General features: G+C 41.4%; 3 protein-coding genes across 5 annotated transcripts in view; 1 reads left to right on the forward strand and 2 right to left on the reverse strand.

Annotated features, from left to right (window-relative positions):
* sytl5 (synaptotagmin-like 5) overlaps nt 1–6,722 on the reverse strand; it is a 41,555-nt gene extending 34,833 nt beyond the window's left edge. For 2 of the 3 annotated variants that reach the window (XM_072396772.1, XM_072396771.1), the window contains exon 1: nt 6,616–6,722. The gene's annotated coding sequence lies outside the window, so the exon portion shown is untranslated. The remainder of the gene's footprint in view (nt 1–6,615) is intronic. The other variant, XM_072396773.1, reaches the window with a different exon arrangement.
* Nucleotides 1–12,686, forward strand: part of dynlt3 (dynein light chain Tctex-type 3) — a 107,282-nt gene extending 94,596 nt beyond the window's left edge. The window contains exons 2-6 of the mRNA XM_072396887.1: nt 9,081–9,142; nt 10,572–10,613; nt 10,700–10,823; nt 10,969–11,046; nt 11,845–12,686. Of these exons, the coding sequence (XP_072252988.1) occupies nt 9,116–9,142; nt 10,572–10,613; nt 10,700–10,823; nt 10,969–11,046; nt 11,845–11,921 (348 nt within the window). The 5' untranslated portion in view covers nt 9,081–9,115 and the 3' untranslated portion in view covers nt 11,922–12,686. The remainder of the gene's footprint in view (nt 1–9,080; nt 9,143–10,571; nt 10,614–10,699; nt 10,824–10,968; nt 11,047–11,844) is intronic.
* Nucleotides 12,687–12,844: 158 nt separating this feature from the next.
* On the reverse strand, nt 12,845–20,980 carry xk (X-linked Kx blood group (McLeod syndrome)). Its single transcript, XM_072396884.1, has 3 exons — nt 20,533–20,980; nt 16,092–16,354; nt 12,845–14,847 (listed from the first exon to the last, which is right to left on the reverse strand). Exons 1-3 carry the CDS (start codon nt 20,775–20,777, stop codon nt 13,934–13,936), a joined length of 1,422 nt encoding a protein of 473 aa, XP_072252985.1. The 5' UTR covers nt 20,778–20,980; the 3' UTR covers nt 12,845–13,933.
* Nucleotides 20,981–21,308: the final 328 nt, after the last annotated feature.

Below are 21,308 nucleotides of genomic sequence, written 5' to 3' on the forward strand. Positions count from 1 at the left end.
AAGAAACATGTGGAAAGTCAGGCACAAGAGCATGTGCATCTACAGATTCTCTGCAACCTCGGCAGAAAAAATAAACTTCCAAGAATTGTGTGGGGGTCTCTAATGTAGATCATCAGAAAGAAGATAAATAAAACAAAAAGGCAGATTGAAAACATCGTAACAGAGCAAAGACAGACATTCAGATCTGTGTGCATAATTCAAGATAGTCATGTCTCAATTGTTAACTTTAAAGAACAAATCATCATTATGTTTTCTTAATGGTTTATACTAGATTAGACTAGAACGGTTCACAGAAAAGTGCTTCTGTTCACTTTAAACTAAAACTGATAAATAATCTGACACTGTGCTCTGGTCAGCATGCACGATGCAGTGAAATACCAAAATTGTGTTGATCCACACTATGTTTAGACTGAAGTGTCTCATCATCAGGACAGTGCTCTCAAAAAGGCACGTGTCCTCACATGCCTCAATTTCTTTTGTTGGCAAATATTTTGAAAGGATATACCTTTGGACAAGTTTAGTGGAAAACGGCACCAAATGTATTGGATGCAGATCACATTAGCTCTTCTGAGAAGATTGTGGGAACCAAAATTCAAACAATCAATCACTTTCTAAAGTGGTGATGTAACACCAGACACACGATTAAAGGTGCTGAAATTGATTAAATGTCCTTGTGGTCTTATCAAAGAGAATAAGAAAACAAAGAAAATTGTAAAGACACACAGCTTCTCTGTCTGAGTTACAACTTTATTGAAGCTGGAGGTTGGTGTTAACTCATTACATGCCCTCATTAAGGTGACATTTTCACATAAACTAGGGACAAATGCTCAAGATTATGTGATTAAAATGTGCAGAACATTGAAACAATAATCTATTCCCACAACTATGAATATCCACCTGTAATGACATTATCAAGGATGTGACCTATGTTGTACTGATGAGACCAGTGGTTTGACCTAATGTACAATGAAAGCTTGTCTAATCCCATGATAGCAGTTAAAAATGGAGTTCAGATGCAGGCTTTGTGTATTCAGGGAATTCATTGACGTTTATTGACTTTTGGTCTGTAGGGACAAAGGAGTTTGCTTAGCTTATTGTAGCACCTAGCTTAATTCAGTATTAGTGTGAAAGTGTGAAGGAAAAGAGGTGACAACCTGCCACCTTTTTTAGTATTAAAGTAGGAAAAAAGGGGATTCTTTGCTAACCTTCACATTAAGACTGCATAATGTGATAAACAGCTTGCCTGGCTTAACATCAAGACAGGAGATATAAGGAAACTCATAACCTAACTCAGTAATATCACTGTTATTTGATATTATGTCCTTGTTGATAATTTGATATGAATAAACTACTATGAATAAATAGGTGTGTTAAAATATTCAAGAACAGTTTTTAATGCTGTTTTTACCTAAACTGTGATATTACTGTATTATTGACAATATAAATAGTATTTTTCCAATGTAATTCTAATCATTCTTAACTCAAGGCTTGCTTAATACTAAGTATAGATATAATACTTAATACTAGATATATCAGCCAAACATTGGTATTGGTTGATAGTCAGACTGTGGATTGCTATCAGCCAATCAGCAATTAACATAAACCCCAAGCTGTGGCCAATATTTATCTTATGTGTCCAGCTGGTGTTGCATCGACTTTGCCCTGAAACTGACAAGATTTATTTAAAACTAGTGATGATAGGTACGAAAAGTCATTACGTCAGTAAAGGTTTAACAGACTTTCTATGTGAAAGGTTCAAATAAATGTTTTTTTTATACAATTTTATGAAATAATTTGTGCTCATTCAAAGAAAATGTGATGAAGGACTAAAACAATTAAAAACTATTCAGTTATTTTCTGGCATAAAGGGAAAATAAATGACGGAAACTGTCATCGGCCATCAATCGCTGGACAAATGATTAGGTTTAACTTTGATATTGGCCCAGAATTTCAGAATCAGTGTGATCCAACTTCCTACAGCGGCCTTCACCTTTCAGGTTCCATTATAGGATGATAATGAAGTGGCTAACTGTTCTGTTGAATGTCAAATTCTGAAGAGTTTCAATGACGCTCCTTTAAATAGCAATATAATATATCCCATTTTGTATTTCTTATTAAATACATCTTGTTTTTTGTTCACAGACAGTATGTATCAAGGTGTATTGCTCTATTTATTCATGTCTGTGGTCTTTATTGGATAACCATGTGGTTTCAATTAATTCCCCACATACAAATATATAATTATAGTTTGTTCTAATCTTTTCAAATACAGTTATTGATTAAACACAACTTTATAGCCAACCTTCCATATGACCTACAAACAGTGAATCTAATTAAAGTCTGTGTTTTATGTGCTCTGTGCTGTGTTGACTTTTGCACTCAGTACATCCTGGTCTGCATTCAGGATGCAGTGAAATATCAAAAGGATGAATTTTTAAGATAAGGGGGGTTATTTTTGAATGCTTGTTCATCCACACTATGTTTAGTCTGAAGTGTTTCATCATCCCATTACATCCTGCAGAGGTTCAGCACAGCGCCCACAAAGGCATGTGTCCTCTCATTCGAGGTTTAGGGAGAGCAAAAGAGAGGCAACACTCCCAGAAATCTATTACTCAACCGAACCGTTTCTCTCAGTACTGCCTCCAAATTACATTTCTGGTTCTGAGGTGTTTTTTCTTTCCCTTCAACATGTACCAGGTTGTTATGAGGACAAGTTTCCCACTGAATGCCTTGCTGCTGCTCAGATTAAATGGAGGTGTGATGTATCACTGAGGCCAAGGGCGCTTTAGCCTGCATGTCAAATGGGCTCGGAGCATATGTTGTACAGCTATGGATAAGAAGAGCATTCTTGGGTGGGATGCAAGGAAACCCCACATAAAACCAGAGATTAGAAGCTTTTAATGCAGAAGCACTGATGAGCTTTGATATAGAAGCTCAGGCTATCAGCAGAATTAATCCAGATGCAATCATGCAGTAATGAGATCATATTTATGTACTTATGCAGACATATTTGCATCTCAGCTCACTGTTTGTGAGAATATAATGAACTCAGAAATGGAGATTAGATTTATTTAAGAGATTAAAGCCTCCAGGCTTTCTGAAAAACTCTGCAACAGATAGAGATGTTGTCAGTTGTATAACTGTGCCTTGAAACCTAGTTACAACTAACCTGTCCCGATTAAAAGTTCGGGACAAATTGTACAAGTCATGATTATTGACGACAGTTTCATGCATTGCAAAATGTACGCATGTTACAATTTTGGAAGGCAGACATAGGTTTATCCTTTTGTAGACAAGATATAGTAATTTTACAATTTATGAGCCTTTATTGTAAAACGACTCTGTTTGTGTCGTGGACCGGCTACACATCCTGGTATGTGAAAGAGTTGGTCAAAGTGTCAACAAACTGCTAGAAGCTGCAATCAAATCAAAATGAAATACTTCCAGTAATACTAACAGTTTAGTTCATTTTAGGAATAAAACTGTATCTGGTTTCACCTTGTTAAAAAAAAACTATAACTTCCAAAATGTACGTAATCTATTATCAATAACTTCAAAAAAGCAAATTTTCATGTTAACTTTCATGTTGATAGCAAAGTCTGTATTCTTGGAATAATGTGAGAACACATCTACATTTATTTTAAGATGGTGAATGTAGTAACTATACTAAATTACGTGAATTTCACTTGAAATTGCCATTCCAGCTATTTTACTAAGCTTGTCACCGGTAGCAGTTTAAGGTTTTGTCTCTCATTAGAATTAATTAGTTGATTATTTATATATTCAGCATATTTGTATACAAATAGATATTTCCATAACTAATATATCTATTTATACATTTTAGATATTTATTTCATATGAACTTATATTTTAGCTTCAAGTAACAGCTAAAATAGATTAGAACGTAGCTAGCTGAACCAGCCATCTGTCACTTGATATTGCACTTTTTTAGTCGTCGAATTGCTGCTTCTGTGGAAGCAGTTAGTGCTAAAAGCGTCTGCTAAATGCATAAACAAAGTTAATAACTAATACTGGCTCAAAAGCAATTCTTTGCTGTTTTTTTTTTCTTTTATCTTAAAAACACAATTTGTACTCTACTTCAATCTATAGGGCAAACAATGTATGACATTAGACAAATAAGCCTGTATACCAACCATCAACCCTGGAGTCAAGACATAAAGATTCAAAAATCTAATTCAGTGCTACATCTTGCATTAAATCCCAAAATGCTACTTAGGATAAAAGCAGACATTGCATCTTATCTGTTCTGTGATTGGCAAATACTACTACCTAGTTTAAGCCATGTTTAAGCCACCGGCTCTGCTTTAACCTTAATTTGGTTTTAACTGCGAACATAATTTTTGGGGAAATTAAAAGATTTTCAGCAGAAATTTTTTTTCCTGTCAATATCCAAATATCAGACTCTGAAGTCAGATTAGTTTTGACCAGATATGCATATCCAGACTCTAGGATTTGTAGGATGCAGTATCAGTCTAACACAATCAGCTGCAGCCTGAAATGTCTGCCATAATAGTGTATCTATGTGTGAATGTATGTGCACGCTCCCACATGCACGCATAGGCACTTCTCTTCTCTCTTGCCACATCTTGGAGACGCAGACTTCTAATGCTGTGTGACTGCACTCCCCAGGGTGTCTTTCTGCTCTGCTGGATGAGCCCTGCTGCCTGCGTGTAGAGAAATCAGGGAATCCCTGCATTCACTGGCTTCTTGCCTGCTTTATTCGCCCATTTGTTCGCCCTCTTGCCTCCAGCCTGAGTGCTGTGTAAAGGCTCGCTTATCATTAGAGAGGCGTTCTTGTGACTATGATAAAACAGCCTCAGCAAATACTGCATCCATTGCTTATAGAACCCAAGTTAACCAATTTATAGGAGCACCACGATGACAAATTACAATGGAGCAGGTCGTGTGACTCGTTTATCAGAAATATCATGATAAATATACATATCATTTAAAACTCTAAGACTAAAACACAAGCCATCATGTCCACTCACAAAGCTTTATAATGAACCTATTATATGAACTTACGAGTGTTATTCTCACTCATTAGATTAACAACCTTTATTTTTACTGCTCTTTTCAGCCCTCAGGACATAAAATAAAATTGGCTAAATGTTGAGTGTAGCTACTTTGTCACTGTCAGTAGCCACTTTGGCCAGAAGCCAAGCCCATCTGACAGATCTAATAGCCACTCGGGAGAGCTAAATAGGCCTTTTCTATTCAAACATCACTCTAGCTGCTAAAACTGGCTACAACAGGTTGTGCCTATCGTGTAATGAGGAAATTCATGTATTAATCCATATGCTTTGACCAAAGGGGCAAACCCCAAGCGAAAACCCAATAATCCGAGACAAAGATCCTAACTGAAACAAGCAACATGTTAACAATAAGAGGCAATTACCTAAATTATATTATAGCACTTATTTTATTTGATTTGGTTTCAAAATAATGAAGCAAAATCAAATTATTTGAATTCCTGTCGAGAGAGGGCGGCATAAAGCAAATAACAGTTCCCAGAACTTAAAGTAATTTCTTACACCTACTTTCCATCCTGATGTATCCACGGATGCTCCTTGATTTGTTTTGTGGGTGACAATCATAAATCATGCCCCAGAGTCTCAGATTGGTGAACTTTGGGTGGAATCCTTATTCCAATACATGAATACAGTGTGCATAAATACAGCATTTACACACATTCTAGTTATAAGCGGTTACATATATCTTAAGTGGATTGACTGAAAAAAGATCTCACCAGTCATCTATGTTCCTGAGTAAACCATTCAAATCAGATTAAACCTCAGACCAAAACCTCCGTCTTGTATCTGCATCGTATATCTCATGTGAACATTTCTGCTAATATGAGGCAAGAAAACAGTCTAAACTGGAAATGAGGTCAGGCTGTTTCTCTATCAGTGCAGCCAAAGTGTACTGAAGATTGTGTCACTCAACCAATCAACTCGGCACACATAGCAGCATCCTGGGATCATATTATTATATTATTGCCACTGTCCCCTTTCCAAAAACACCAGCCATCCCTGTGAAGCCCTGGGATATCCTCCAGAGTCCATAGACAAGGTCAGCATTTAACAAGGAGTTATACACCTGTTATAGGAACATTAAAGTGCTCACTTTTTATCATTGCTTTCAACCCCGGCTGATCATTTAATCTGACCGCAAACTGCCTTCTGTGAGCCTAATTACAAGCCAGATTGAATGCCTCTCCAGTCGGCTGAAAGAAGTTAAATACAGCTCAACATATTCTCAACAGATTATTTCATTAACGTGCAGGTGAATGATCCGTCGACACCAGCTGAGGCGACAGGAAGAAAGAAAAGGTGTTTTTTTTTGCTGCATTGCACCTGCCCAAACGCGCCTAACTTTGGAGGGGAAGTGGGCTGTCTGGTCCCACTGGTGTTCTCGGTACTGTGGGGTCGTGATGACCCCCCCCCCACCCCAAAAAAAAAAAAAAAAAAAGGAAAATGAACAACTGAGCAACATACAACCGCGGCTGACCATATGAGCCAGATGCCAGAGAAAACGCGGCGGGTGTTTGGCGCCCCGGAGGGTTGTCAGCTGACCTGCGGAGCGGCGGCTTACCTGGTGGCGGCGGACAGCGGGGAGGAGGTTCCGGTTGGGGGAGCAGGACTGGCTGCAGAGTCAGTCCGGAGGATCACGGTCCGCGTGTGTGCGTGTCGGTGCAGCCCAGCACCGTCTGAAGGGAAGAGATCCACAGTCAGGGTGTTCCCGACGAGGAGGGGGCGTGGTGTGTGCGCGTGTAAGTGTGTGTTTGTGTGTGCGTGTATGAGGCACGCACGCAACCCTCACAGCTGTAGATATTTCTGACAATGCGACAGTTGTTGTTTTTTTTTTTTGTTTAGTTATTATAGTTTGTGCACAATATACACCGTGACCCAATTAAAGGAGAATTCAAGCCACAGCAGCCGCTGACTGCGGTGCTGAGGCTCAGGGAAACTCCCTATTGTCACAAGCAGTAGCCTACATTATGTATTATGGATTTCCCTGCTGACATCCTCTGGGAGTCTGTGCCTCTGAGATAGTGGCTGCAGGAGCTGCCAGCTCAGCTGTAGCGTGACAGTGATGGTCCGGATGAAACATAGCTCGGTCTGTTTGGACGTACGGTGCCGGGAAATACCGACGAGAATAACAGCGGTTGATCCAGTTTGTTTGAGTGCAACAGAAGTAACCTGTTTATCCATCCGGTGATCTCTGATTCAGCTCTGCCACCACTTTAATATTTGTGTGTTGCTTTGGGCTGGTTTGAATGTGTGGCGTTTTGTGTTTGATATACACTGCATCAGGTGCTATGGCTTTACCTAATATATATATATATTGTTAATATGTTAAGTAAAAAAGAGAAAAAAAGGAACGGGGAAACATGTTCTACATGTTCGGCTAAACCAAATCTCTCATTTTTGATCATCCTTGAACACTCTTAACACTCAAACGGCTGGTTAGTGATATCGAAATGTTATAATACCTGAATTTCTTCCAGTAATTACAGATAATAAGTATGTTTGAAGTCACATCATAGTTCCATTAAAGCTTAGACTTCTAATTAAGTTCTAGCAGATGTTCTAGATCAAGGTTCATTGTCTTTGTTCAATTGTTCCTTCACAGTGCCATGAACAGAAATCTGGGGAAATATAATCAGAACACACACCAATCCAGTCTTCACTCCAAAAGAAAGATGTAAGAATTCTGACATAATTCATAATTCTGAAATAAAACTACTCATAGAGAGAGAGAGAAAAGCCCTCTTTTCTGTCAAATTAAGGACTTACATTTAGATAGTGGGGAGATTTTGAAGGTTACACAGGGGAAAAATAAAATCATTACCTGAAAATCTCCAAGCATTCTTTGAAAAGAGAGTTCAATAAGCAATTAATTTCCTGGAACGGCAGAGTACCAGAAAGATTGAAGATTAGTTTAGAGATAGCATCATTTGTGAGTAGCACAACAAAGTCACTGAAGCGTGAAGACGATTTCATGCCTTGTCCTGCTATTTTGCTCTTGTTTTAATTTTTCTCCAGTTGGTGTACTTTCTGTTTGTTGTTACTTTTTGAGACAACAGCAAACAAAGGTGTGTATCATGCAGATTATCTATGCTGCAGTCATTTTGCTTTTTTTCCTTCTTACTCATATTTGCCTTTTTGCTTCCAAGCAAACTATTTAAAACAAACACCACGCGTGAAAGCAATTTCAGCACGTTTGGAACTGGTTTTGTGCATTTTCCAACAACAAGGGAAAAGGGGAAATCCTAGTTCTAGTCTTAAAGAGGAAGTGGAGATACATTTAAGTTTGAAATGTACACCGTCATAAGACTGGCTTTACAAACAGCATTTTTCCTCACATCTTAAGTGTAACAAATTCATTTAAAACCCTGGCAGTCAGGGTTGAATTCACAGATTTACATTGTCAGAAGTAGAACAGCACTTCATTTCTAGCTTTTGAACGCTTATTTTCTACGGTGATTTTAATGTGGGATGTTATACATGAATAGACCATAATGTAAACTGTTTTGGTTGGCACAGCCTTGGACCCAAGTGGTCCGGCTTTACCAAAATGTCACATTTCAAAAGAAAAAAACAGGGGCACGACAATGGAAAGATAAAAAATGACTACAAACAGATTCAATGCGACCAGATGTGTCTAAAAGACAACAAAGACACTTGATGTGACCATGAACAGAATTGAAATGGCAACAGAAAGTGTTTTAGTGACTATGAAGAGAATTGAAACAACAGGAAATAGACAAAAAAAAACATTGTGACAAACTCAAACTGCCATTATGGAGGCTGGTCCTTTCCGAATCGTCTATGTCCTAATTAAAACTGTCCTTCTCGGTCCACGATGCTGTGCATAAGGAGCTCTAATGCAGATAGTGGTCTGTGCTGTAGTGTCTGAACTCATCCACAGTGAGGCGGCACAATGAAACCAGACTCACACTCCGATTTGTAAAGCGAAGTCTTTGCTGTACTCGCTGACTCTGAACAAGCGAGGCTAAACAGGAACAATAACAGCAGACGCCGGTCGTCACAAAGAAGACAGAGAGGCAGTATTCTCCGTGGCAGCTACTATGGAGGAGTACAACTCAGCAGATGATGTATACTTGTTTTAAATACTTAACATTTCGTGGAAAGGTCCGTAGTTAGCGCTTAAAATCTGAGTGGGTCAGTTGAACCGGCTAGCTGTTAGCTTACCCCGTTAGCTGTCCGCTACCGTTAGCTTAGCTCGCTAACTGACCGTTATCTGTTAGCTTAGCCCTTCAGCTGAGCATTTCCATCAGGGTGTGGTCCTACTCACTATCTATTAATAATGTCAGAGGACTATTTTAACATCATGGACATTAAAAACTGCTTTATCACTTTCTGTGAAACTCATAAACTGAGGGGTCACATATATCCCACCCGGCATTCAAAACATTGACCAAACCAGCTAATGCATGAATCGACAAGTCGCTGATAGATGGTGCGTTTATCACTTACAAAAGTTGAAGAGACAATACATTTCGTACTTAAAATATTTAGCTTTGTTTGAGTGAGAAATAAACGATTAAATGAGTTTACTTCATTTAGAAGTATTGCTGAAAAAAATAAACGGAAATGTATTAAATCTAGGTAAAGTATGAAAAAATAGTAGACAATGTTCACAATGATACTTACCTGCTTCAGTCTTTTATTATATTTTGTATTTGTCATTTATGTATCAATTGGTAAAGTGCAGTCAGGTTAATATATACAGATCTATACCTACTATCCAAAGTAGCTCTGGGCATCACTTAAATGTTGTGGAGTAAACACCAATATATCCCTCTAAGATGTGTTAATGGTGAGCTACACTGAAGCTAAGTAAAGTACAAAAAGTAGGTAAATATGTTCAGTTTCATTCAAGTAACTTTGTAAGTGAGGCACTATATATGGTAATAATAACTTAAATGATATTGTCTAACTTTTAAAAGATTCCCAAAGGTTCAGCTGTGCTTTATAGACTCTCCTTAGTTTGCATTTTTCCTGGTACAGCAGTCAGTGAAACATTTCAACATTTAGTGTGGTGTAGAGACACACACACACACACACACACACACAGACAAATGTGTGGGATCCTTATGAAACGCTCTGCTTTAAGACACTTTTGAAGTAATAATCGCTCTGCGTCAGCTTCGTCATGCTCATTGTTCTGGTTCTGTCGGCCATTGAATGCTACACTTATTGTTGAGCACTTCTCACGCTTAAATGAAGCAGACAATTGGAAAGTGAAGTGTGTAGAAATATCAAATGGGTAAAGGAGAGAAGATTTACTGAAGTTAGCAAATCCACAGAGGGTGCATGAAAGTAAATCAATTAAAAGGCACAATGAAAACGAAACAAACTGGTATGCCAATTAGTAAAACGGATTACATGTAAAGATAACATACAAGTAAATACATGAAAAGTGAATTTTATGTCTCTAAAACCTAGACCTTAAAATGCTACCTGTTATTCTTCTTTTTTTTTTTTTTAAATCTCTGTTTTGCCTTTCTCTTGGGCCTACAGATCATCTTCAATCCCGATGAGACCAGTGTGTCAGTGAAAGAGGTACATTTCAATTCATTAAACATTAACAACAAACTGCATTTGTCTGTGATGCATTGCATGACCTCCTGTTTGTGGTTTCGTCCCAGTGTGTCGAAGGCGTCATCGGTGGAACAGACTATAACCAGAGTAAAGTGAATCAGTGGACGGCCAGTATAGTGGAGCACTCCCTGACCCAGCTGGTGAAACAAGGACGGCCGTTCAAATACATAGGTGAGCCATCACTTTTATACCGTTTACCTCACTATTTACAAAGTTCCCCATCGTATAGAGTAACAGAAGCTGGATATCATGTGGATGTGGGCTGGTCCTATGCAAAGGCCTAATGTGTGCAACACTGCTCTCTGGTGTGTTGCAGTGAACTGTTCGATCATGCAGAAGAGCGGCGCCGGTCTCCACACAGCCAACTCCTGCTACTGGGACACTGCCACTGATGGTGAGAAACTACATAAAAACAAGAGCTTAAATCAGTGCCTGAGTTTGAACTATATTTCTACACGTAAGACAGGCCTAAATTCCCTTGTTAAATTGTGCCTAAACAAGAAAAAGTTTACGTGATTTCCACCTAAAAAGTGTAGCCGATAACAAATCCGTAAATCAGCTGGTTGAAAGGTCGGCTGAAACATTAACAGTTTTAGCACATCGAGATTGTAATTAGATTCGATGTGTAGCTTTTCTTTTAATAGCATTCAGGTGATTCAGACAGATGAATCATGTCCCGTATTTCTGCTGTTTGTCTCAGTTTAATGAGAGCTTAAATGTGCTGCATTACTCTTAATTTGTTTCTTTGTTTTAATGGGAAATTCTACCTTGTGAATCAAGATTTAAAGTTAATAAGGTTAGAACCCTTTGTGCAATTTGTAACACTGGATGTTGCAGCTTGTACAGAAATGTAAGTACAGCGTTTCAAAGATGCAAATGGAGCCGGTTTATTCAGTTCTAAATTCAACACAACAGGGTTGTTCATGGTTTTTAATTTGGCTGGCGGGAAACTCGGCTATGGTTAGAAAAGTGACCACAAAAAGAAAAACTGCAGCCAAGATTATTCAGATTCAGGTTATTATTTTCACATAGAAAAAGATTTAACAATAGGTTACTAAAATAGCTCGAACGTTTATCGACTAACTGGTCTTCCAGCTGTCTTTTATAGATTCGCGAGACCTTTTTCCTGTAGAAATGTAACGAATTCATGGAGAGTGTGGTTTGATTCCTCCGGACCGTCTGTGTGTTTCAGGAAGCTGCACCGTCAGGTGGGAGAACCGCACCATGTACTGTGTGGTGAGTGTGTTTGCCGTTGCCGTGGCGCTGTGATGCCGACGTCAGGCTGCACCCGCCCCGCCCCCCTCCAGACGCCATCAGGTCTGAACCTGTGCTTGAAATGACACAATGACCAAAAGCCACAAGGATCCTGTGATGAAACCCTCCCAGTCCAAGCTGATCATTTCTTCCCACAAACGGGAACAATAGCTAGCTGTGGTTTGCGTTGGTGCGTTAGCTTCATATGGACTAAAGTCATGCTCAGAGACCCCCCCCCCATTTCAAAATGTACTTTTTAAACAGGACTCTCTCATGTTCTTTGGTCCAGAGCAGCCAGCTGTTGAGAAGAGAACCAAAACCTGATGGATTTCAAACCTGAGGATGGCAGTGTTGTTTCGGAGGCTCAGCAGGAGTTTCTTGTGTGTTGATTTAATGTAAATTTTTATGTCAAAATTCCAACTTGTCGAGTTTTATTGACGACGGTAACAGTAACGACATCCCCATCAGCCTCAGTTGTACTTTGTTTAGCACATATTAGCATGCAGCACATAAAGCTTTCTGAGTACATTCCCAAATAAAACCGACTGAACTGCTGTAAGAAGTGTTGCTGTAAGAAAAGTCCCATTGTTGTGATTTAGTAAATAGTCACCCATCTACACGTGTAAAGTGTATCTGCCAGGATTTGTAGGAAATTTGATAATTTATTGATCTGTGAGGGCAGGAGATCCTGAATCTAGTTGTTTGGTGGTCATTCCTGAGGATGATGAGCATTAATCTTTGTAGTTTGTAGATGAAGTTCAATAAATTAATTTGATCATCTGCAGTTTTTGTGTCTGAGTGCGCATCAATCATTGCAAACCACAAAAAGTGGGATTTCTTGAGCTGAAACGGAGAGGAATTTGACCAAATTGCAGTTTTTGAGGTTGTCCACTAGAGGTCAGCATAGATACAACATGGATAAACGAAGGCAATATTCACATATAAATATATATATTTATTCTTTGTTTTGTTTTTTTTTTAAGTAGGATTTCATATTTCAAACACTGGAGACTGTTGTGTACGAGAATGCTTTGTCTTCGTCATTTTATTTATTTATCTTTTTTTTTTTTCTTTTTTTGCATTAAATGTTGCTTATTTGTACAAACATTAGGATCATTCATGTGATTTCCGAGGCCACCGTTCCTCTGCAGATATACATTGCAAAAAGGAGTTCGTGCAAACACGACCACACTGACATTCTCGCTCCTTCTCACGCACACGATTGGACATTAAAGGTTGAAAATGAGCAGATATATCCGAAGCATTTTCAGTTACATACCACTCCGTTTGCGTGCACTCGCTGTAAATACTCAAACTAAAAGGACAGACAGACGCAGCTGGCAAATAAAAGCATTTCACATCACTATGGCTGCTGCTGTTGCTCGACGCCGAATTCGAAGACACTTAAATTCTTTGTGTAAACGTGCAAAAAGCATCGGGCTTCTCTGAAGTGTCCAAGCTTCACAGTAACGTGTTTGGTGATCAAGCCGGCTCTTAAACATCACGTGGAGAGGATACATCTCGTCACAGAGCGCAGGTAGCACATCACAAAAAGCAGCGTGTGTGAATCGTAAAGCTATTATCGAGGAGTAAAAAAAAATAAATAAAGCTGATTGCTTTATAAAGAAAAGCCTCCCGCTCCCCCTTTCTGAATAATAAAGTTACACCTCATCTGAGGCTCCACACATGCACACCTTCATGCCAAAAAGAGACTAAATACAATCACTTTAAATGCATGGCTCCTTGTGATCAGTAATGCAGCTTATGGTGGGGTCCGTGTGTTGTTGTTGTTTTTTTTTTACTGGTGTTAAAGGCTGCAGGATGAAAGGTTAACATGGTGGCTGATAAGACAGGTGAGCATCGCCACCGTGTGTGCAGTCGAGACAAGTGCTTCATTTTGGAGCCGAGGTGGACACATGAGATCAGAGGAGCGTGAACTCGACTCACAGAGGGACCCACATGGCACTTAGAAGGTTACAGAGGGAACGAAGAGTCTCTGCATGGCACGTCCAAACAGCTGGGGGGGTCTAAGCGTCGCAGGAGACACAGTGGCCGACGTCCCCATTGAGTCCGCCTGTACCGATGACCTCGTCATTGGGAATGTCAAAGATTGTGTCATTGAGCACGTCATATGTTGTGTCATTAGGGATGTCGCCTGTGCTGTCGCTGGCTGTTTCTTGGTTTTGCTCGTTGGGAGCGGACGGCTCCAGCACGGCCTTCCCCACCGGCCCGCTCTGAGGCGAAGCAGAACCGCACACGAGGCAGAGCAGGGACGGGCAATCCCAAAGGCCCTGCGTCATGCTGGAGGAGAAGAGCCTCCGGCATGGATGACAGAACTGGTAGAAGACTAGCATGAAGAAGATGGCGACGGCGTAGGCCACCAGCAGCTGCAGCACCAGCAGCGGTGCGCAGATGAACTGGTAGACATCTGTTTTATAGATGTACCACAGCAGCAGCAGCGAGGCATTCTCCACGAATCGCAACATGTAGTAAACCGCCATGCGATACCAATTCTGGGACTTGTTGATGAGGTCCGGGTCATTCAGCTTCACCTGCACGGCCGACCAGCAGAACATGTTGATGCCGGCGTAGAGGAAGGTGAGCAGGCAGAGGACGATGGTGGTTCCCACCCTGGTGAGAGTTTTTTCGATGTTCTCGGGGAACGGCGAGTGGCTTTGCCAGAACAGGATCCAGGGGTAGAGGAAGAAAACCAGGAAGTTCAGAAAAACCACAGGCAGGACCCAGAACTGCAGCACGGAGCTGAACAGAACCAGAACCACCACACGAGTGGCGATCTCAAAGCTCCTCCACAGGAAAATGCACAGATAAGCCGTGGGCCGGATGTCCACCTCGTAGTCGTCATATTTGATCTTAATGGCCAGGATGTTGCAGCGCAGCGCTCCGTACACGATGGACAGGAGGGAAATCACCATCAGTGTTCCTGACACGGGAAAAGAGACAAAGATACGAAGACATCATTAATTACAGGGCAGGTTTACATTCAGGCAGTTTGTTGGAGGATTGTTATTCGTTCTGTCTTTTTCTTTTAAACCACCGTCCTTGTTGACCCTGTTTGTAATGTTTACAGAAAGCTTCCAGAGTTTTCCACTTTTCTCCCCTCATTGTTCTACCTGTAATTCTCCATTTTTGGGGGGTTGTTTATGCTCTGCCATTATCAATCCTTCTGCTCACACCGGACAGTAAAACAGAAATGAATTATCTGAACTTAACACGGAGCTTGAGAACTTACACAAAGCGCGTGATTTGGATGATAACCAGTTGGCCTGAATAACTTTGGCACATGACCAATAGGATACAAAACAATGCAAGGAAGAAAAAAAGCGATCCTTATCATTAGAATTATTTGGACTTTTATTTCCTTTCAGACACTATTAACCCCAGGTATAGTTTATCTGGTGTCTCGTTAACTTAATAAACATTTGTATGGCCATCTTTTCAACTTGGGACGACAACGTCGTACTGTTGCACAGCTCAAAGACACGTCGGCAGGACTAAATAAAAACACTCGCACTCCATCGCCTGGCGATGTGTTCTAAAGTGTTGTGAGAGGGAACAGCAACCTTACAAGGTACAAGGTAAATGTAAGAACCGGTGTGGATTTTTTTTCTTCCTGTTTTTTTCATATGGCGCCAACTTTTTCTGCTTTTAGATCTGTGGATTTTTGTGCTGTTGGGATATTTTGACAGCCTCCAGGGAAAGAGGGACTGATGGCAGCAAGCACAAGGCTCTGTAATGCACATATGGTCTCCTGAATATTTCTTTTTTCCAACTGATTCTGGACCAGTCATTTAAAACGGAGGAGGTCATCACAGTGAGACTGGTTCATCTGCTTAACCGCAGCAGAGACAATAATGTATCTACAACATCTTTTATCTAGCCCTAATTTGAAGACCAGATGCCCCAGTTTGACTGTGTGAACATTTTCCAAAATCTCTCCCAGGAATACTGACTCCCACGCGCTTGTATGGTGTTACATCCGACCCCACATCTGGACCATTTTGGCAGAGAGAATGACCATTTTCCATCGTCTGTGTCAGAGAGGCGGTTACGTAACACCACTTGACTCATGAAACAGCATCCCGTTAAGTCCAATGTGGCACTAAGCTGATCAGCCCACGCTTGTGACAGACTCATAAAAAAAACACAGACCCTCCTCTTCCTCACCTCTGCCTATGGACACCCCCCGCTGCAGGACGCAGATGTAGAGCTGCAGGGTGAGCTGGGGGGCCGATCCCAGGAAGGCCTGAATGACAGAGGTGCGGGCGAAGGCTGCTCGGTGCGTAAACAGTTTCCCCTCCGCCTGCCCCACCTGCCGCTCCACCTCCTCTGACTGACCCCCTCGGGGCATCTGCTTCTTCCTCGTGATGCTGACATAAGGCTCCTCTACGCAGCCCACGCTGCCGTAGATGCAGAACGCCTCCAGACACCTGAAACAGCAGGCAGCATCTCATCACTGACAAATCCTCATCAGACAATCCACAAAAACATGCATATACAACAGTAACAAATGGAAAAAAATTATCAGATAAAAATGAGAAAGCTTTAATGTCTTTTCTACATCTCTGTTGCCACAAACAGGTGGCTTTTCTATGTGGAGTTTGCATGTTCTGGGAAACCTCTGGAAGGCATGTTTTTGGATTTACTGTGGCAATAGGAGCAACCGATCATTCCAGTTGTACAGGGACTGAAGGGCCCATAGAAAAGACCTGGTAACCCCAGACTCACAAAGCACCTCCCACAGGAAACCTGTGAAATTATATGCAAGATTTCTTCAAACAAATTTTAGGTACTTGATGTCTTTCGTTTGTGAGTTCACAAGCAAAAAGGGGTCATAAACACGGTTGCGTAGAAGAAGAAAATCCTGGCGAAATCTACGCGACGCAACCCCGCCACTCTGGAGCTTAATCTCACTGTAACGTTTCAAACATCTTGTAGAATCCCTGACACCAAGAACTGGGGCTTGAAAGCAAAGGCGAGGCCTTATCCAGCATCACAGCTCTGCTCTTACTGCCGGGCTCCCTGGGTGCATGTTTGAGCCTCCCTTCCTGCAACAGTAAGGAAGGTCAGAGGTTAATCACAGTTCCTGTGCGTGACAGAGTTTGTTATCGGCATCACTATGCGAGGGTCCGTCCGGTCTTTCTGCTGCTTCTGTTTTTCCAGCCGATATTGGGCCCAATTAAGCTCAAAAGACAGAGATCAAAGTGACCTATCTGCACCTGATTATTTTCTTCAGGATCATTATTCCAAGTGACCCCTCGCACAAAGTCACTGTCACTTTGCTATAAATATTGACGCACGCCGTCTATAGTCGGCATGTGAAAGTGATCCTCTGCTGCATCTGTCATTTCTCACTTCACTGGACTGGAAATGTTGTTTGTTTCCCTTTGCATATATTTTCACTTCCCTCATTTATTTCATTTGCATGTGGACCTTCCACTCATGAGTCATAAGTCATGACTTAAAAACATTTTCAATCAGTCTACGGTGAACCTTGAAAAAAAGACCTTGTGGTCCAACCACTCATCTGCAAGACTTTCTGCCACATAAACAGACAAAAAGTTCACTTTTGTTTGAAAGCAGCTGAAGAAAAAATGATTACTCATCTTGAATGTGCAAATATGACAAACTAAAGCAATGCTACTTCTGAAAGATCACACGGCGATAAATGAAAAGTCCACAAGTGTTTACAGAGCAACCAGCCGTCACAGAAAGATAACTTTGGTATAATTGCTGTTTGGGCGGATAAGACGAGGAAGTGTTGCTTCGCTGCCCGCAGCAGAGACAGACATTCCCCTTTCTGCTCGTGTTGTCAGAGATAAGGAGCTGGCAGTGACAACGGGCTATTCTTAGAGCTGCTCTTTGCTGAAGGAAGATGTGAAAGTCTGTAGAGTAACCATTCTAATGCACACCAGAGGGGAAACTGACCGTTTTAGGTCAGAGCCACAGTGGCTGCAGCTGGGGGATCGATGCGAGAGAGAGAAACAAAAATATAAAGGTCACCGAGTCAAGAACACAATCTCTGACAATGGATGAGCTATCTGTTGACAGGCTGAATTATTAACGCCCATATTTGTTTATATTGCTGATTTCCTCGCGAGTTTCTGACACTAATTGTCTTAATGTCTCAGCGAATCATCTGGTCCATTAAAGAGTGCGCATTAATCTCATTTTCGGATTTGTAATTTAGTTGAGGGAGTTTCCTAAAATGGGTTTAAATATCTGAATCTAAAAAAAAAAAAGTACATTTCTGATATTCTTCATACAGCAGCGCCTCCGTTTCCCGTTGGTCTAAAACACGCCGTATCGGCTCCCGTCTCTTTAAGGCCCCTCACTCCCGGAAGCCCCGGTCCGCAACTATTGGTCAGATGGTCACTTGGAGAAGGGTGTCGTGTAAATACGTCACATAATTATGCAGACAGCTGTGGGAAGAAGAGTCTGGACTGCAAACGAGGCATTCCCGGAAGTTCAGCGTTCAAAACGGGAAAATCCGAAAAAGCGCCATTTAAAAATAATCACCATGTTGTGTTTTTACTTACATTTTACACATTGCCCCGACTTGACTGTACTTTCGAATGCACGAAAAGACAAATAACACACACACTGAGGGACAAAAACCCAATAAGTCTCTTGAACGTTGGTGTAAAAGTGGTTTGAAATGTCAGCGAATTGGCAAACACTTCAAAGTTGCTGAAAACATGAGTCAATCTCTTATAATCTGAAGTGGCACGTTTTCCATTTGACCTTTCAGGCCTCGTGTGACTCACACACGTTGCACCAACATTTTAATGACACAAGACCAAAGTCAGTGATTTACAATAAAAGCTGAAGGTCTGAGCCCTCAAATTGTGTTTTTCTTTCTTTCTTTCTTTCTTTCTTTCTTTCTTTCTTTCTTTCTTTCTTTCTTTCTTTCTTTCTTTCTTTCTTTCTTTCTTTCTGTCTTTCTTTCTTACTTTCTTTCTTTCTAGTTTCCTCAGAGGCTTACAAATCAAACTTCTTCGACAACAGTTTTAAGTTTTCCAGAACGCCCTCAGCTTCCAGGACATCCTCCTTTAAACAAGGTTAAGATAACATCCTCAGGACACGAAACAGCTATGTGGCGCAGTGGAACTGAGACACTTTGTGGAACCTAAAGAATTCTAAGAACATCTTTAAAATGAGCTGCAGATGCTTGAGACATTTCTGACACTGATCATCGCCAACCAACAGAGATCATTTTACACATGTTTGTACTTCTTCATGATGAGTAAACAGAGCCCTATAAGTCAAGTGTGAGGCGTGTCGCTTCAAGAGGTCAACTTGAAGATTTGGATTTCCTTCTGGAGCTGTTGGATCTGCGGTCAACAAAAATAACAAAAATAACAATGGTTCTCGAGAAACTTTGATGGGTTATCATGAAACCTGCTGTAGGTCAGTTTGCAGTCCCTTTGTGCATTTGGATGAGGGCAGCTCCGAAGAACTGCTTTCACTCCTGATCAATCTGCTCTACATTCATTTTCTTACTCATTTGGTAAACCTCAAGTCAGCGTTGCTTTTACAGCAGCTTTCCAGCTGAAGTGCAAAGCTTAAAGACACAAGTGAAGACAGGAAGCAGAACGTAAAAGCTAACAGATCAACAACACTTATGGAAACCAGGTTTCAGTGAAACACGGACACAACAGGGATCAACGCAAAAGTCAAAATAAAAGCACGAGAATGATGAAATACACAAGGCAAAAAGAGCAGATTGAAACAAAGCGTGCACAGAAAGATCAGTGAATTATTTCAGGTTAATCTTAAAAGCAGAGACGGCGTCACCCGAACTGGGACTCAGCACCAAGTCAAACACATCCAAGAGGCAGAATACCAATTTGGTATCTTCAAATAGCTTTTTTTTAAGTACTAAAATCCAAACCGATTCAGTTTACATGATGAAAACCAAAGTTACGCAGCAAACTCTCAAATAAGAGGTACTGAAATGATTCACAGGTCATTAGTCAGTCAGCCAGTTTACTGCTGAAGGCAGGAATTTCACAGTGAAGGGGTTTTTAAAAGTCTGCTCTAGATCTCCTACTGTTTGCACATGATAACACAGTCTTATATGTGTGTACAGCGGGGAGGCTCTCTCTGAACAAGATTAGGCTCATGTTCCCACAGCTGAGGCAGATGGTCCTGTCAGGCAAGGCCCAGCGTGGTTTAATGGTTCCTCCATCGATGCGGAGCAGCCCTGGGCATCATAATGGGGATTTTCTGTCTTTTCAGACAGAGCAGTGGCGATTAAATCAGTCACCGTGAGTCGCCTGTGAGATCAGGACTGAAGGGGATCAAAGTGGGAGAAGGTTTAACTGAAAGTGCTGCAGCTGCCCTGTGGATGGAACATATCGATGAGCAGCAGATGTATTGATCGACCGTTTACTTCCGATCCAGCTGACACAGACATTCATCAGGGCACAAGCATGTAAACAGTCAACCAGACAACAGGCCGGAGAGGATGAAAACAACAGCATGTGCGCAGCAGGCCGGACAACAGGCAGCCGTGGACACCGCACAGGTGGGCGGTCAAACCCACGTCAAAGCAGGACGAAAACAGCGGAGAAAAAAAACCAGACCTAAACATGCCATCACTGACCTGACGATGGGTCCGAGCTGCAGGATGTGCAGCAGCAGGATGAGCGGTCTGTCTCTGCTCAGGTCCCGATGGATGAAGGTGAGAGTCAGCTGCACCAGAACCGACGGAACGAGCGTGAAGAGGAGCGTGAGTCCCTGCCAGATCTGGTCTCCGGCGGAGCGGTACGTGGAGCTGAGGTACAGCGCTGCCGTGGTCTCGGCCGTGAACAGAGACACCGACACAAAGATGGAACTGGGGAGTCGCATCCTCACTCACTCCGCCATGTGGGGGGTGCGGCGCGCTGCTTCGCTCCGGGTCTGCACATCCATAACGGAACCACCGAACCGACTCTCAGGCGCCCGCAGGACGGGACGGCTTTGTGTCGGAGGCACGCCGCCGCCGCAGCAGCTTTATCCGCGACTAGAGGCAGGCAGGAGGTCTTTACAGTCCGCTGCAGTTCCGAGGGGAGACTGCAGGGGGCGCCCGTCAGTGAGAAGATGACGCCCTGCAGACAGTTGCAAATGATTATCGTCATTATCCTAACAGATCTGCAGCGAGTGGAAACCCAGGATGATACTGTAACGTGAGAGTAATACCCATAATGACACAAGAAACCAACACAAAAGTAAAACCAAGAAAAATGTATGTAAAAATAAAAAAAAATTAAAATAAAAATTCCATTTCTCCCCTCAATTTTTATTTTCATTTATTGATTTATTCTAGTAAATATTTCTTATTTCCTTTTTTAAGCTTTCCAAGAACAAAAATAAAGAAATCAAAATGAAATACCACTCTAA

Source organism: Leuresthes tenuis, unplaced genomic scaffold (assembly GCF_036924035.1).
Source record: "Leuresthes tenuis unplaced genomic scaffold, fLeuTen1.0.hap1 SCAF_12, whole genome shotgun sequence".
Taxonomy (NCBI): domain Eukaryota; kingdom Metazoa; phylum Chordata; class Actinopteri; order Atheriniformes; family Atherinopsidae; genus Leuresthes; species Leuresthes tenuis.

Excerpts from the sequence above, each read along its gene's own strand:
- xk (XM_072396884.1), bottom strand. The coding sequence starts at position 20,777 with ATGCGACTCCCCAGTTCCATCTTTGTGTCGGTGTCTCTGTTCACGGCC. Across the intron at positions 16,355-20,532 it reads CAGCTCGGACCCATCGTCAG|GTGTCTGGAGGCGTTCTGCA; the intron begins GTCAGTGATGGC and ends CTGCTGTTTCAG. Across the intron at positions 14,848-16,091 it reads GGGGGTGTCCATAGGCAGAG|GAACACTGATGGTGATTTCC; the intron begins GTGAGGAAGAGG and ends TTCCCGTGTCAG.